The 16,746-nt window shown below is 39.4% G+C and overlaps 1 protein-coding gene across 7 annotated transcripts in view; it reads left to right on the forward strand.

The window, feature by feature from the left end:
- LOC146719166 (C-myc promoter-binding protein-like) overlaps positions 1–16,746 on the forward strand; it is an 85,587-nt gene that overhangs the window by 40,483 nt on the left and 28,358 nt on the right. For 4 of the 7 annotated variants that reach the window (XM_085460996.1, XM_085460992.1, XM_085461006.1 and 1 more), the window contains 8 exons: positions 1,727–1,871; positions 3,119–3,294; positions 3,716–3,816; positions 4,586–4,801; positions 8,338–8,483; positions 8,729–8,767; positions 14,450–14,583; positions 16,574–16,706. In XM_085460996.1, coding sequence (XP_085317122.1) covers positions 1,727–1,871; positions 3,119–3,294; positions 3,716–3,816; positions 4,586–4,801; positions 8,338–8,483; positions 8,729–8,767; positions 14,450–14,583; positions 16,574–16,706 — 1,090 coding nt within the window. The remainder of the gene's footprint in view (positions 1–1,726; positions 1,872–3,118; positions 3,295–3,715; positions 3,817–4,585; positions 4,802–8,337; positions 8,484–8,728; positions 8,768–14,449; positions 14,584–16,573; positions 16,707–16,746) is intronic. The other 3 variants (XM_085460999.1, XM_085461010.1, XM_085461017.1) reach the window with 1 other exon arrangement.

Consider the following 16,746-nt stretch of genomic DNA (forward strand, 5'->3'; position numbering starts at 1 on the left):
ATTTACTGCTGTGTAGCATCCCATTTTTGTCTGATACAGGATTTTTGTTTCCAGCTTTTTTTTAAATGGTGAAAGGTCTGGACTGCATGTAAGTTATGCTGATGTAATAGATGCAGTAGCACCGTCTTGCTAAAATATTCAAGGGCTTCCCTGAAAAAGCTGCCACCTGTAAATACCTCTCAGCATTGATGGCAACTTTCCACATGTGCAAGTGTCAGTTCTAGAGGTACTAATGCAACTCTATATCATCAGAGATGCAGGCTTTCAAACTGAACATACTGATATAATCTGACCCCAGAACAGTTTTACATTTTGCCTCATTACATTTTAAATGAGCTTTGGTCCAGAGAAGAAAGCTGTGTTCCTGGATCATCTTCACATAGGGCTTCTTCTTCACATGATAGAGCTTTAACCTGTATTTGCGGATGGCACAATGACTTCTGGAAGTGTTCTTGAGTCCATGCAGTGATTTCCATGACAGAAACATGTCATGCCCTGTTATGCCCACAGTGGTGCCTGAGATCCTCTTGTTTTCATACAGTCGTGTTCCTGGCCTGTTGCCAGTGACACTCATTAGGTGAAAAATGTTCTCACAGCTGTTTTTTAAGGACCACTTAAATTTCCAGCCTTTTATTGTCTGTGTCTCAAAGTTTTAGAGGCATGTTGGTCCCATCAAATTAAATAAAACTGCATGAAAAATTAAATCTTTGCTTCTTAAATGTTTCAGTTTAAACTGAGATTGTAAAATTCTGAGACCACACAAATATTTATAGAAAAATGTGGGTTCGTAGCCAATGCTCTTACTTTCTTTTGGGTAGGGTTTGTTAGTTTGTACCTGTTTTTGTCTATTCATGCAGATTCTCCTTTGCCCCTGAATCCCCACCAGCTCCAAACGAAAATATGTTTCCAATCTAAAGTTTTTGTTAAATTAGGCGCGGCTTCACTTTATTTCTACAAATCATTGTGATTGTTGCCAGACAGCTCTGTGTGACCTTCATCTGTCCACTGCACTTGTTTTCAAAATGACTTTGGCTGATCCAGATGTTACTTTGCAGACTTTAGACATTTGTAATGAGGTTGCAGGTACTGTTCCTTTTGAACACTCTTCATATTTGGACTGCAAGACTGCATTTGTGTATCAAAGCGTCACAGTTGCATGTGACTGTGACGCTTTGACAGTCACATGCAACCACCATTGCAGTGATATGGGTGTTTTTGTTTTTCTGATGAGCAGAAATGCCATATCTGAATTTTTTTTTCTGTTCTTCCAGATCATGTTTTGACTTTCATGGTTCTACTTAAATGGTCATTTTAATATTTTGAACATTAGAAGCACTTCAACATCTTTAATGGCCTTCCCTGTTCTAGTTGAAGGTGTACTATTGGTATCAGTTACCTTAATTTTCCATGGCTGAGTATTACTTTAACGTTTGAACATTTTTATTGCAGTTGTATTTACCTTAGGTTACTTAAAAATCAACATTTGAAGTTTGTCCAGGTACCACATTTTTTTCCAAGAATTGTTGTTACAACAAAGAAATAATCCACCAAATCCAAATTACCTTACTTTCTGTGCCAAGTTTATATAATCAGGTCTGAACTCGGCCTTATATTATAAATATTAGAGTTGTTTGAGAAACCTAAAGCCTTTCTTTCAAAGAATATATACAATAGATTTTAAAAGAAACAATTTAAAAGAAAATCATTTATATATTTATTTATTTAGTGGTGGTCGATTTTCCACACTGCTCCACAACCTTGGGCCAGAGAACGCTGTCACCTTGCTGGTGTTTGCTGTCACTGAACATAAGATCCTGATCCATTCACTACGACCGGCCGTACTGACCAGTGTTACTGAGGCTCTCGTGTCTGTAAGTAACTCCATTCAGCTGTCATAGAGTGCTCTATCTGCTCTTAGTTTCACTGCCTTCTTGTTTTATACTTAATTTAAATGAATGGCAGCATTTACAATTGCAAGAAAACATTTGTGAACCCCTGTCTATATATCTCTATAAATACAATAAAACATTGTTGTAGGTAAAAAAGAAAACCTTCAAATCCAGTCATAGAAATATATAGTTGGCCACTGACTTTTCCGTGATAGAAAAGTGAACTGCTAAGATGAGCAGTAAATTTGAAGGTGAAATTAGATAGAGGTGTTTTCAGTCAGATGACAAGCAGGTGTGAGTGGGTGTCCTACTTTTAAGAGTGTGGATTTATCCAAGCCTGACCTTAACATTAAAAGTTTGTGATGCTAAACATGACATAGAACCACCTATACTTACTTTCCACAGGAGGGGTCAACCAACAGAAATCACTCAAGGAAAATGTCATGTTAAAGTCTGAATGACTATGAAAGAACTCTGGGTAACTTCCCAGGACCTAAAGGGCTCTTTCACAGAAGTTAACTCCGTGTTTCCCCCAACGAGATAATACTAAACAACAGCAATTTGAAGTAAAGGGATGCAAGGAGAACACAACTTCTCTTTAGAACATGGACAAGTCAGGACAAGCCAGCAAGCTGTTGAACCAGTGTTTTTGTGGATGGAGAATAGATTGTTTTTATTTCAAATGAGAAGCATTATGTTTGGAGAAAGGAATAATCAGCATTCCTGGATGGGAGCCTTTTTCCATCTGTGAAACATTGTGGTGGTGTCATAGAAATACTTGTCATCACTGATGGAAAAAATTAAGAAAAAATTAAGAATTATACCAGCACACAAATGAAATTTTCAGGACATCTGTGGGTAATGAGGAGAGCCAATGATCTAAAGCATACAAGTACCAAAGAACAGTTAAACATAATGCTTTAGAATGATGAAGCCAAAGTCTGGACCTTAATCCAAACGAAATGTGGAATGTCCTGTATCCACCGTAATTCTGTTGTTACACCTGGACGAGGAGGTCAAAGGAGATAGAGAAGGGAGGGGATGGGGGGTCACAAACATTTTCTTAACACTGCAGATGGTGTTCACGTTTTGTTTTAATCCTATACATGGCTCAGCTATACTGTGAATCTGACCACGTGCACTATAGCTCAGTCCTGTGTTAACTGGAAATTCACTGAAGGAGGTTTGTCTGATTTTTCTGCTCTTGTGCTCTTTTTCACCCTCCTCAGATGATTTTTCCGTTCCACTGGCCCTGCCCGTATATTCCTCTGTGCCCCCTGGCGTTGGCTGATGTGTTGAGTGCCCCCTGTCCGTTCATTGTAGGCGTGGACTCTCGCTACTTTGATCTTTATGATCCCCCTCCGGATGTCAGTTGCGTGGACCTGGACACAAACACCATCTTCCAGTAAGCACAATCCTTAAAACCTTCCCACAGCTGTAGGTATTTAGGTAAGAAAGTGAATTTTGCTGAGCTTAATCTTCACCGTGTTCATTGTTCTATACAGCGATCCATACAGCACCTTCTAAGCTATAAGCTCAACATCCTTTGGTCCCTCTATTTTTCAGACAGCATAGCTGCTGGCTCATGAGTTCTAACTTTAGACATCAGGCCAGAGATTGGGTGGAAATGGTTATTTTTGTAGTGTCAGACTTGTTTTAATATGACGAGAATGCAATTTTCTAGCGTGCCAGGTAAGGTCAGTAATGGTTCGCATCATTTTTGGCCTTATTACCAGCCAGACAACGTTGGGGTGGTCTGAAATCCCTCTTGGCCTAACCACTGCTCATGTTGATGTTGGCCTCAGTGTATGTTTCTGCTTTTCTAGCCATGAAGATAAGCGAGCCCTCACATGGAAGATTCTGCCAAAGAAAGCTTGTAAAAACCTAATGAATGTGCTGAATAATCTCTACCAGCAGCTTGTTGATGGTGAGTGCTGAAGCGGTGGGGCAAATTATTGTAAAACTGCATCCAGTGTTGGCGTTTATTTAGTTCATTTCTGGATGTATTTATGGTAAAGATCACTTTCAATGATAATTAGGGTCTAACTAAGGTCTCCACATTGCACGCTCTTCTATTTTTATCATCTGTAGTCACTGATTGTGTTGCCTTTACAATTTGCTCTCCATTCACTTTCCTTTGTCCAGCTCTCCATTCAAATCTGAAAGCCAGCAATAATCCTATCAAAGCATAATCTCCTAATTATCCGTCTGCTCTGGTGTGGGGCTCACTGTATTGTTATCAACTTTTTGCGCGTTTGAGGAAGCATACCCACTGAGTGAACATGAAACCTGCTGCTTCTTGAGCTGTAGGAATCTGAATAATTTAATTTTCTAATTCAGTGAAGTTGAAAATCTAGCCAGTAACTGCCACAAGTGCTGAATATTGATATGCATGCCAGAGGTTGTAGTTGAGACATTTAACCCTGTTGGAAGTCTCTAAATAAGGATATCAACTAAGGATTAAAAAAATGTAATTATGTAATACTAATCCTCATTCACAGTAGGATTACTTACTGGAATACTGCAGCTGTGCACAAACCTTTCAACACATGCACTTAGATCAGAACCACTTCATCAAAATGCAAATGATGCAGCTGGCTCAGCTGAAAGTAGTGATTTACCCTTTATGTTGACATTAGCCTAAAGATCCTGATATGTGCTGTCAGCTGCTAAAATGCATTTTCCTCCTGCTTCAGGTCAGTACCGACCAGATGGGCTGCTGGAGCTGAGCATGAGCGATTCGTCAGAGTTGAGCTGTGGGAAGAGTCTCCACACACTGGAGCTAGAGATCCAGGAAGCCTTTCTGCGCTTCATGGCAGCAATTCTGAAGGGCTACCGCTCCTTCTTGCGCCCCATCACTCAAGCGCCTTCAGAGAAAGCCACAGACGCTAGCTCACTCTTTGACTTGCAAGGTATTAGGAATAATGTCAGTGTCCACATGTAGCTTGAACTCTCGACAGCTCTCCATGTGCAGAGGAAACAGACTGAATGAATTAGCTGGTGTCCTCACCCCACTGGCCTCTTCATATTCCTTACACAGAAACATGAAAAGTCTCAGAGGTACAGAACTGGGCAAAACAGAGTTTCTTTAATTCTAATCAGCTTGGAAGTCAATATTTGGTATGACCACCTTCATTCTTTAACATAGCCTGAACCTTATGGTACTTTTCTGCACTCACCACATTTTTTTAAACTTTCTATTTCCAATTTTCCATAGCAACAAAAATGTAACAAAAATATATCAGAAATATAAATGGAACAAATTGGGACACTATTCAAGAATCTTACAAATAAAGAGGTATAGACTGGATTAAATAACAGTCTTCAAGCCTTTGCTTGTAATTGTGCCATTTAGTCCAGTGTTGTGGAAAAAGATGTCCTTCGAGTCGTAGAAAGAAAGTTAGTCTCTCGATCAAGTGTATTTCTTCTATAATCTCTAGCACTTGCTCTGCTAATCCAATTCCTTGTTATGGCCTTTCTAGTTTCTGTCCTTTTTTGGTATCAAATCTCTGGGTAGCAGACCCAGTAGGAAGGTCTTGGGTTCCTTAGGGGTGGCATAAGCCATGATGTCATCCATTAACTTGAATATACTGTCCCATAATGGTGTCAATTGTGTACATGTCCAGAAGATATGAGAGTGATTGGTCTTTAAGTGACCACACTGTCTCCAATATTGTTGCTGATGCCGCTGAAATTTGTTAGTAATATGTGGAGTAATAAAGAATCTAATTAGACTTTTCCACCCAGATTCCCTAATTGGAACTAGTAGAAGTTTGTTGCGTGTTACACATTGTGAGCCAATCACTCTGACAATAGTGCACTAACCACATTTTACAGAAGGATTTATACACTTGCTGTCTTACCTGTCTCCTGACCGCTGACGTCCATAATGTTGACGATTTGAAACAGAAGCCAGCCTGAGCTCTTGGAGAAAATAATGCTGATACTATTATTTTAGTTTCTTTCTGGAAAAAGTAAGAAAATTGTGTGACATATCCTGACAGATTAGCTCTATTAATTTTGTCAGATTTTTTTGGAGGGTGTGGGGAAGAAGATTTATTGTGTATTTCTCAATGCCTTCCCCATTGATTTTATTAGCATGGCTATTGGCTAATCTCAAGGATATTTAATGAGTTAGTGGAGACTTACTGAGTCATTTTAATTTGAGAATCTAGACCAACCAACAAGAGCCTTCTTAGAACTAAGAGCTCTAGGGAACTGACTTGACAATTGACCAACAGAGCTGAGGCTGTTAACATCCAATGTGGTGCGCAGAATCAAAAGTTAACTTTGCTCTACTTTTTCATCATTATCCAGTCCTAGTTGTACAGTCACAATGCATGATTAGTGCTAATGACGTTCTGAATATTTAAGCTAAGACCACATCATCTGTCGCACCTTCTTCTCGACAGCTGGCCTGCCTCAAGCACAGATGGCATTGTTTAATACATGAGCTTTCGTAAGTGTCCATTTCCACCTCCGAGTAAATACACAGAGAAGCTGTTTGGGCAGGAAGGCTAGGCTTTGAGGAGATGCTCGGGTTGAAGGGTCGAGGCTGCTTGCAAACTGAAGGTTAGTCAGTTAACACTGCAGCTTCTGAGCTCCAGAGGGTTGTCATCCTGCCTGTGGGTCTGAGCCCATGAAAGCTGCTTTGCATCACAGTTGAAGTGAGTTGGGGTGATAAGCCTGCTCCACTGGAGAATAGCTGGAGCCAAGGCTGCGTCCTGTCTGAAATATGTGATACAGCAAACAGGAAAAGCTGCAGTATATTACATAATAACTCAAAGAAATATGTAACAGCTCGTACATCACATTTGAACTCCTGACCACTTTTTACTTAATATCCACAACAATAAAATATTACTAAGTATGTTAATATGTTGATATGAATCAACATCTGTGTCTATGACATTTTTACACACACGCTGCAGCTGTGTTCCTTTTTACTCTGATTTTTCAAATTTGCAAAGCAGATGGTAAATTTAAAAAAACAAACTTTTACTTCAGTTCAGGTTATTTTCTAAATAACAGATGAACACATACACAAGCACCACCTGCTAGTCAATCCATTTTCTTTAAAATGGTATCACCAAGCTCAGTGTGCTGATGGCACTCTGTTTTAGAGGTGTTCTAAAATATTCGTCTTTCTCTGATGAGCATTAATGAACTTTAATCCTTGCTCTTTTCCTGCTGCTTTTAAGACATTTCAACCTCCTTTTGTTCTCTACGGGCCTAACGTAATCCTGAACTAGAGAGCACTAAAGCCTTGTAGGCTGCTTGTTGATTTTATTTCAGCGTACTTACTGGTCAGAAGTTTTTCTAGTACAGACAAGGGGCATTTAGACATTTAGTATGTGGCGCTTTATTTCATAGAAATTATTTTATTATTTTGACGATACTACCTATTGTTTTCTTAATCCTTGTTTAATCATCCAGGTTAGGAAATCCCTTCAAAACTGATCAATGGTGAGTGGTTGTTGATCAATGGTCATGACAACTGACCTCACAGCCCACTGTTCACCAGTGGTGCTAGTTTCAGTCATTATGCAAATGTATGTGTATGAAAAAGTCACTCAGGTGAATGATGAAACATTTCTCCAACTGAAAACGCTACGTCCAGATGAAAAGAATAAACTTTTTTGGGTCTACCCTGTTGTTGTTTTGAAGTCATAACTCAGGTCAAAAATAACTGGACTGCATTTTTAAGGTCACTGGAAGAAATGTGAACTAAATAAACATAATTATTTGGCACTCAGATTGTCAGATCCAAAGTGCATTTCAGTGACAGCACAAAGCAAAAAAGCAAAAGTTTGAAATGCATTAAAGATTTTGTTGTTGTTTTTTTAAGTAATCGGTAAGCGGACTAATTTTTAAGGCCAATGTTTTAAAATGTAGTGAAGGACATAGAGAATGGTATCGTGAGGCTACCCTGAAACTGACCTGAACAGGCCCAAATTGCAAGTGGTCATGATTAAAATATTTATCAACTGCAGGAAGTGTTTGGCTTCCACATCCGTGCTGTGAGCCAGAAACCATCCATCCTATTCTGAGTCTCATAACAGCAGTGACTTATTACTCAGTGACTTATTAGAAGCTTTCAGCATCTATTATGGAAGTTTTTCACCACATTGTTGCACATCCCGTATTGGCCATTACACTAACAACATTGTGGCTTGCATTATCCAAACCAAGACAAATGGATGCAGTATACATACAGCTTGTTCTAGAATAATGGGTTCTTTAACCACACACTCACACACCTTTTGAAGAAGTCTTTAAATTATTCTTGTGACTGCTCACCATTTTTCAGAAGTTAGAGTGAGATCTTCTATAAAGGTAAACCCACTGTAATCTCAAATCATCTTTCAGTTATTACACTGACATGTTAGATCTCGGCAAAGTAAGGTTACTACCATGTTTAATAACTCATCTATGTTTCTCCCCTCAGGGTTCTTGAAGAGCCGCGACCGCTCACACCAGAAGTTCTACTCCCTAATGACGAAGACCCAGATGTTCATCCGCTTTATCGAAGAGTGCTCCTTTGTCAGTGACAAAGACGCCAGCCTGGCCTTCTTTGACGACTGTGTGGATAAAGTGAGCTTTTTTATTTTATACAAGAGAATGCTATATCACATGCATACATATTCATTTTGATGCAGTAGAGGGGGGAAAAAAGCCCTTTTCTTTTCTGGCATTTCTTTTCTCAGTGGACCCCCACTGTGTTCCACTTACAGTAGTGTTAGCAGATTTCCCTCTTCTCTGTGTCACTTCACTTGTCTTCAACCAAACCTTCTTGAGTTTCCCTTTCTCTCTTCCTTTCTGCCTCCACTTGTGAACAGCTTTACAATTCAGAGCGGGGTGCAGATAAAGGAGGCAAGGTAAGTCTATTTTTATTCTCACCTATCCTGAAACATTTTGTTTACAGATAGAGGAATTGTGCATGGTGTATGGTAAGCTTGGGTGGTCTTTACTTTTTCATACTCTTATTACTTCCTGATATTTCAACAGGGTTCATGGTGTGTGATGATGGTGTGTAAAAAAACAAAAAAAAACAAAAAAAAAAACACCCCACAAAAAAACAACCAGCAAATGAAAAGAACCCCTAAAAGCTTAGATAGAAGTCATTGTAGCAATGGATTTGAGGAATTAGCAGACAGACAATTAACCTTTGCTGCCTTCACTGTCATCAGAAATAGGATTAAAAAAAAAACTGCAGTAGATAACATTTGGCTCTGTAGCTATTCTAAATGGTATTACAGCTTATTGTGCAACATCATGTTCACTTTCCTGTCTTTCCAAAGAAAGAAGGCTGTTGGTGCTAGTACTGCCAACATTAGCCGCACTCTGGATAGTTTTTACTTTTTGACTAGTTGATGGTACAAGTTTTAATTTAAACTGATCAGGAAATTCTAGGGGCATGTCCAAATTGGACGTTTTAGCTTCTTTAGTGAAAAATTTCACAATGTATTGTTAAAGTAGAATATGTTTACTGTTTGGAATTGTATTTTAACAGCTCTCTGCGCTCACTTGAATGATACATCAGTAGCTACTGCTGCACTACAATGCATGCTCTCAATACAACAACTCCATACCAGTCTAATTGAGATCCATCAATGTAATGATGGTGCTTAAAATCGTAGCAGCCAGATCTCTAAATACCTCTACATACCCTGTGACTGAAATATGGCCCAAACCTACTACATGATACTCATAATGTAACCAAATTATTTTGAGTCATAATTGGAAACAGCTTTGTCTCAATGCTCTTAGAAAACCCTCCAGCCATACAGATATGATTTAAGCTTTCATGTTATCCCGCCCACGTATTCTTGTGTCATTTAAATTAGTTCCTTATGATCCAAGCTGTAGAGCCTTTTTACACATTCTCTATTTTTAATGAAAATTCTCCCACATCCACATTAAATTTGCTGCCACAGCAATTTGTCCCGAGATAGTGAATGCACCGTATCATGGAAAATCCATGTGTGCAGTTTTCTGCGAAGATTTCTTCCTTCAATTTTTCATGAGTCTAGTGAGTAAGGGTTTTTAGCGCTTCAGTGATTTCTGAAGCGCTAACAGAGCTTGAAGTTAGTTCTTTGCTCTTCCACTAGGCTCACATTTTTTCGTGTGACAGTGTAAAGACTCGGAGTTGCTCTCAGTCCATCTCCTTTTTTCCATTGGGAGCACTTTGAGTAGGTTGACCTCATGTGCTCATGGGGTGTGTCCCCGTATCAGACCATATTTGTGGTTCAGTTTTGTGTGTTTGCTGTTTTAAAGACTACCAAACCGCTTTGCTTCCTAAGTCGCATCTTTGGGTCACTGGTTTTTGCAGGTGACATTTATAACTGACTTTGAAATAGTCTTTGCTGTCCTTGCATTGTGTGTGTGTGTGCTCTGGCTGTAATTGAGACAAAATGGAAGTGAATACAGAGGCCAGGATCCACATCCTCCCCTCCCTGTTTTCCCAGACCTGCACTGGAGCCTGTGTTTCCTGATGCAGCCTGTGCGTCACTTCTACGGGCGATTAAATCCCTTAAACTGTCTCTGCACTGTGGCAATGTGGATGACGTTATCTACTCTCTAGGAGACAAAACGCAGTGCATCTCTCAGCCCACACACAGGAGTCCCATACATGAAGATAAGGTTAAAGTCTACACATCCCTGAGGGCAAGATGTTTGCTGTAGCAGCAAAACTAATTAAATCCAAAAGACAAAAACACTAGTAGTAATTATGCAAGAAAGATAATATCAAACAAAGAGTCATGGGATTCTATGCAGTATTACATGCAGTATTAAGACCTCGGTAACAGTAACTCTTTAAAAGGTATACACATTATTAAAGAAGCACTGCTCATGTAGAGATTGATAAATCAGTTTTTTCTAAATTTCTCATCTATTCATCACATTGAAACATTTGTCCATATGCCCTAATTAGACAGCTCTCCGTGAATTTGAAACTGTTCAGGGTTTTGGTAAAAACTAATGTTACTTTTTGAATGTGGAGTGTGTCTGCAAATACGTGCTCCCAGTAGTTTTTATAATACCCCGATTTCCTGCCACCTGAATGTTTTGTTTTATAGCTGGAAACAGTTCACAGCAGAATTTCAAAATATCCAAAATATGGACGGAAAGAACCTCTTGGGAGCATGGTGCCACATCGAAGTCACAGAGTGTTTATTTAAAGGAAGTTGTTTGACATTTTGGGAAAATACACTTCTTGGCTTTTCACAGAGTTAGTATAATTTGGATGTGAATTGGATAAGTACAAGTTCTGCTTTCTGGGTGGTGATATGTTTGGATAGCTGCTTGGCAGGGAACACTGATGCTCTGACTTGTATTGCTAATCATGGTTAGCCACATGGCTAATGCTAGCAGCATTGCTATTGTACAAAGCAATATAAAATCCTAAAAACCCTCTCCACTGGGTTTGTCGCTATACTCTTACCAAACTCTCTCATCTACATCTTACCTAAGGGGGTTTGTAGAAACCCTTGAAAAACTGACAGCTCCTGCTTTTACTCCTGTGTTTTAAAATGTGCCCATAGAAGCAGCACAGAAAATCATGTTGGCCTCTGATGTTCTTTAATGGACAAAAGAAGAATAATGAAAGCCTTCTTTAGACAGCACTAAGGAAGAGACACTCCCACACTCCACTGCTTTGACTGAGGTTGTTATCAAACTTTAATTACCATCTGAATAACTAGACTAAATTATGAACTTTAAGCAAGTGCTTCACCTCCCTTCTTTCCAGCTTGAAGAAAATCATTGCCTGTAGCGCCAAAGCCTGTCATTAAGCACTTCTCAATTTACGATGCTTCCCTCTGTGACACTGGGTGTTTTAAATCCACCATAAAGCTCAGACCCTCTGATTTAAGATTCACTTTGTCTTATCTGTCTGCCCTACCAGTATGGCTGTAGTAAAATCTTTGCACTAACTCCAAATGTCACTGATGAAAATGATAAATGAGGACCATTATGCTGTTGTTTCATTTGCCCACATAGATTTGTTTCTGGCCTCATTAATAAAAATCAGAACACCTTTTTTTCCCCATCAGTGGGCACCTATAATCTTTTATCATTCGATAAAGAGATACGGTTGTAGATATGGTCTTGGAAACTCAGCCTTACAATAACATAACACCAAATGCTGAGTGTAGTCTCCTTGCTATGTATCTGAGCCAAACAGACTGACAGTGGGACAAACCGTTATGAGAGATTCTATAGAGCCAGTTTATACCTTAAGCTGACTTTGGCATGATATGCTCATCTTTCAATGTGTAAATCAAACTGATCATGGTCCTTGTATATTAATAAATCAGGTGGTCTTCCAAGGCTGAAGTATGCTATGAAAAAATTGTTCAAAGAAAAAGAAGGTAATATATATGTAGATAGTGAATGCATTAACACAATCCCAAAATAATCAGATTTCATAGAAATGTTTTTTTGTATTCACTTTGAAATGGGGAATAACTTCAGCCAAATCAACTTGTTTGATGCAGCTGCCTCAAGGCGAACATTAAGAATCGACAAATGACCTGTTTTTTCTGCCTCATCTTTTCTTACTTTAAACCATTTATGTCAGATAAATCCAGACACAGACCACAACAGATGTTGACTCTAGTTAACCCTGTAAGAGTTGTAAATTGAGTTGCAGTGTTACTGAATAGAAAGCTACTGAACTAACTGTTGTTCTAGGTGATGGCTTGCACAGAAAAGTTGTTCCAGTGTCCGTTGATATATATAAAGGAGGAGAGGGTGTTGACTGAGTTTATGTCCTTGTTGCGTGGGATGAGTGATCTTTACTCTGTATTTATTGAGCTTCTGCGCCCACAGCCCTCTGGGTTGTCTGTGCATCCATCTGTCCATTCTATTTTGCAAACACAATATTCAGTCCATATTATAAAGCTGCTACACAATATGGAATTGATATGGACTGAGTAACGTGTTAGGAATGAAAGGATGCCACATTGTTCGATAGAAATAGAAATGAACAAACTGCAGAGGGCTGAATTTAAGGATACCCCAAAAGTGAAAAATGATTCAGCAGGTTAGTCAATTTTGCTGATACTCAAAAGTATTGGGTATTGGGTCTGACAATGGGTCCAAGGATTTTACCCCAGTACTTAATGGCAGTCAGGTGCCATTGCATAGCCTGTAGAGGTCTGTGATTCCCTCCATGGATATGCCTCCCCAGAGCGTCACTGACCCATCACCTGAACTATGTTACAGACAACATATGTTCTCCACGGCTTCACTAGACCTTTTCACACCTGTCACATGTGCTCAGGCTCTCATCTTTGAAAAGCACAGGGCGCCAGTGGTAGACTTGGCAATTCTGGTATTCTATGACAAATGCCAGTTAGGTCAATGCTGGGCAGTGAGAACACTGGGTCCTTAGGCCCCCCTTATGAACGTCATATCTGTTTCTGATTGTTTTCTCAGAAACATTCACATCACGTGCCTGCTGGAGGTCCCTTTTGTAGGACTCTGGGAGTGCTTATCCCGTTCCCTCATGCACTAAGGAGCAGATACTAGTCGTGCTGATGGGTTAAGGACCTCCTATGGCCCTGTCCAGCTCTCCTTGATTAACTGTCCCAGCACTGGAGTCTTGAGACTGTGCTGGGATAGGCAGCAAACCTTGGCAGGTATCGATGTGCCATGCTGGAGGAGTTAAACTGCCTGTGCAATCTCTGTAGGGTCCAGGTATCAGCTCATGATAGCTGTAGTGACACTGACCTCAGCCAAATGGAAAACAGTAAAAACACATGGAAAAGATGAGGAGGGAAAAAATGTCAGTGTTTAACTAGCTTCCAAGTTTTCAAACTTTCAAAGCATTGTTTACTTCAAAATCAGCTTTTTTGGCCAAGCAAGGAATTTGAGACTCTCAGTGGATTTGCTCACTAATACAACAGACATACAATTGAACAAGAACACCAATACTTAACAAAGTCACATTAAATCAGTTTTATTTTTGTATCCTTGTTATATTAAGACACACAAGGCTTCAAAATCTGTACTTTACATTACAACCTCTATCCCTTAGACTCTCAACTCAGTTGAAGAGCAGCTCCTTAATGGGCTAAAATGACATTGAATGTCATGAAATGAGGCATTTAAACCACTAACAGTAATTATAGTTATTTTTGAGTCCCTTCTGGTATGTTGTAATGATTATAACAACAATTCTGATGATACTTTCCACTCAGATGTCATATTGTGTTCTGCCATTAAACAGTTTGCTAATGAAACGTAAGTATAAAAATAATCCTTTAAAAAAGCAAGGAAAGGGAAGCAGTAAAATCTAGGTCACTCTTTGTCATCATTCCTCAGCTCTGACACTCATTCTGTAACAAGCCTGCCAACAGAATCAGCTGTTTTGGAATAATACTGGGCAAAGATATGTTTGCTAAGACTTATTATAGGCCATAACATCAAGATCTATATGGAATTTCCGATCTGTCAGACGGGGTGCTTCATACTGCCTTCAGGTGTCATAGATGACAGGTCACAGTCTCACGACCTGCACACATTCCTTCATGTTTGTGTTTTCTTTTCTGCAGGTGGACAGCGACAGGCCGGAGGAGACCCGGCTTATAGAGATTGATGAATCCCAGCGTAGTGAGCACACAGTCTTCATCACGCCTCCAGAGCTGCCTCCTCTGCCCGAGGGAGAGGAGCATCCACTATGCTACAGGTACAAACTGTACTTATGGAAGTACAGTTACATTTCCAATGGAGGAATGGGGGTGCATAGATAGATAGATAGAATAGATGCAAATTAACTGGAAGAGACTTAAGGATTAAAGTGACGCTACCAGGAAGCCATTATCCTCTAGTACCACTGTACTCCAGAACTGCAATCTACCTGGAGTGTCCAGAATTACGAGATGTTCATTGCTCAAGGACATGACTGATGTAAGGAGGGCTGAAACACGATCACCACTGAACAAGACACACAAGTTAGAAATGTTAAGATTGGGCAAAGAAATATCTGAAGACACATTTTTCAAAGGCTGTATGGACAGATGAAACGAGAGTGACTCTTGATGGACCAGATAGATGGGATCATAACTCGATCACGAATGGTTAAAGGGTACTAAGAGTCAAAGTGGAGGAGGTGCACTGGTTTGGGCTGCTATTATCAAGGATGAGCTAGTTGCACCATTGAAGATGAACTTAAAATAAACTCCCAAACCTATTGCCAGGTCCTAAAGGATACTTTCTTCAAGCAGTGGTACAGAAAAAAGTTAGCAGCATTTAATAAGACTGTTGAGTACATATGATGGTGCATTGAACTGCATGAAAACAAGTACTCCAGCGCTTGGCTACCCAGTAAAGGTCTCAAAGATGATAATAATGACACAGCCCTCTTCCTTGTTAGCCCTTCTGAAGCTTAAGATTTACAAACAGGGAAGACAGTATACCTCTTTAAGCATTTGGCAGGTTGTGGCTGCTGCTGCACAAAAAAATTGACAGATTATGGATGAAAGGCTGATGGCAGTCATCTTTCATCCATAGGCTGACTGCCTATGTTATCTTTGCTAATTAAATGATAAGATAAGATAAGATAGAACTTTATTAATCCCTCGGGTGGGTTCCTCTGGGAAATTCGACTTCCAAAAAAAGCACAGCAACGACCGAAGTTACAGTTACAGAACTGTTATATATATATATATATATACACACACACACACACACACAAATATAAATAAAATATACAAAAGGGATAAATAGAATAAATAGGAATAAAAAATAAAAATACAAGTGAATTGCACATTTCAAGTATTGAGTCTATTGCACTGTTGACTATTTACAAAAAGTATTGCACAAGGTATTGTACAGTGTGTTATCTTTCCTGTACAAAATGAAAATAAACAAGTACGACGGGAAAATTTGGGTTTTAAACAAAAGAGTGTGTAACATTTCCTTTGTTAAACATTCAGGTTTTTAGGTTTATTAACAATTTGGCTTGACTGAGAGGACTGGATTTGTTCCATAGTAAAATGAATCTTTCACTTGCCTAATAATTGTGCACATGGTGTATATAGTATTTTGTTCTAGTTTCATTCTGTGATGTCTGCATGTTTTTGTTTGCATGACATTTTTGAATAACAAAGTCGAATGTTGTGCACAAATGACGAGTAATATTTGTTTTAAATTTGGAAAGAAATACAAATATGCTGCTGAGTACAATCCTCCTACTAGATGTCCTTCCTTGAGATGAACTGGAAATTCTCACAGCTAACAGCAGGGAAAAATCTGAACAATAGATTAAGTTTCAATTTGGTTAGTTCTTTCTTTTCAATAGCTGACTGAGGACCAGCAGGAGTTGAGCTGTCAAAGTGAGGACCAAGACTGAACTCTGCTGCTGGACCGTGTGGAGCTGAATATTTGTATTCTGCAGTCATGCCTCATTCTGAATAATTTATTATTTTTTTTCAGAAGCACTTAAGTTATGTCCCAATCATAATCCATAATGACCAGCAGTTTTCCACATTTTTTTATTAGCTCTCTTTGTAGACAATTACAAAAAAGGTTTTGTATTGATGTCACTCTAACCTTGGAAGCAACCATTCCCCACAGGGTGTTTAGGCTCCAGCCTGATGGATGCCAACCCACTTTGTATGCATGTAAATAACTGTGTGCCCTCTTTCACTAATGTGTGAATGTGTGTTTTTCATTAGGTATGATGGTTTCCCAGTGTTGAGTTTAGATCTGTTTGACCCCATGGAGGGTCTGCAGACGCCCTCCTCCCGCCTCGCTGCCAGGCACAGCTGTCCCACCAGCCCTGCCCCCATGTTTAGACGCACCAAGCAGGTCAGCACAACAGAAACATGTTTTTTGTAACACTGCAATT

Source organism: Copadichromis virginalis, linkage group LG1, assembly GCF_057382275.1.
Source record: "Copadichromis virginalis isolate Kocher_CV1m ecotype Utaka linkage group LG1, C_Virginalis_male_GT1.1, whole genome shotgun sequence".
Taxonomy (NCBI): Eukaryota; Metazoa; Chordata; class Actinopteri; order Cichliformes; family Cichlidae; genus Copadichromis; species Copadichromis virginalis.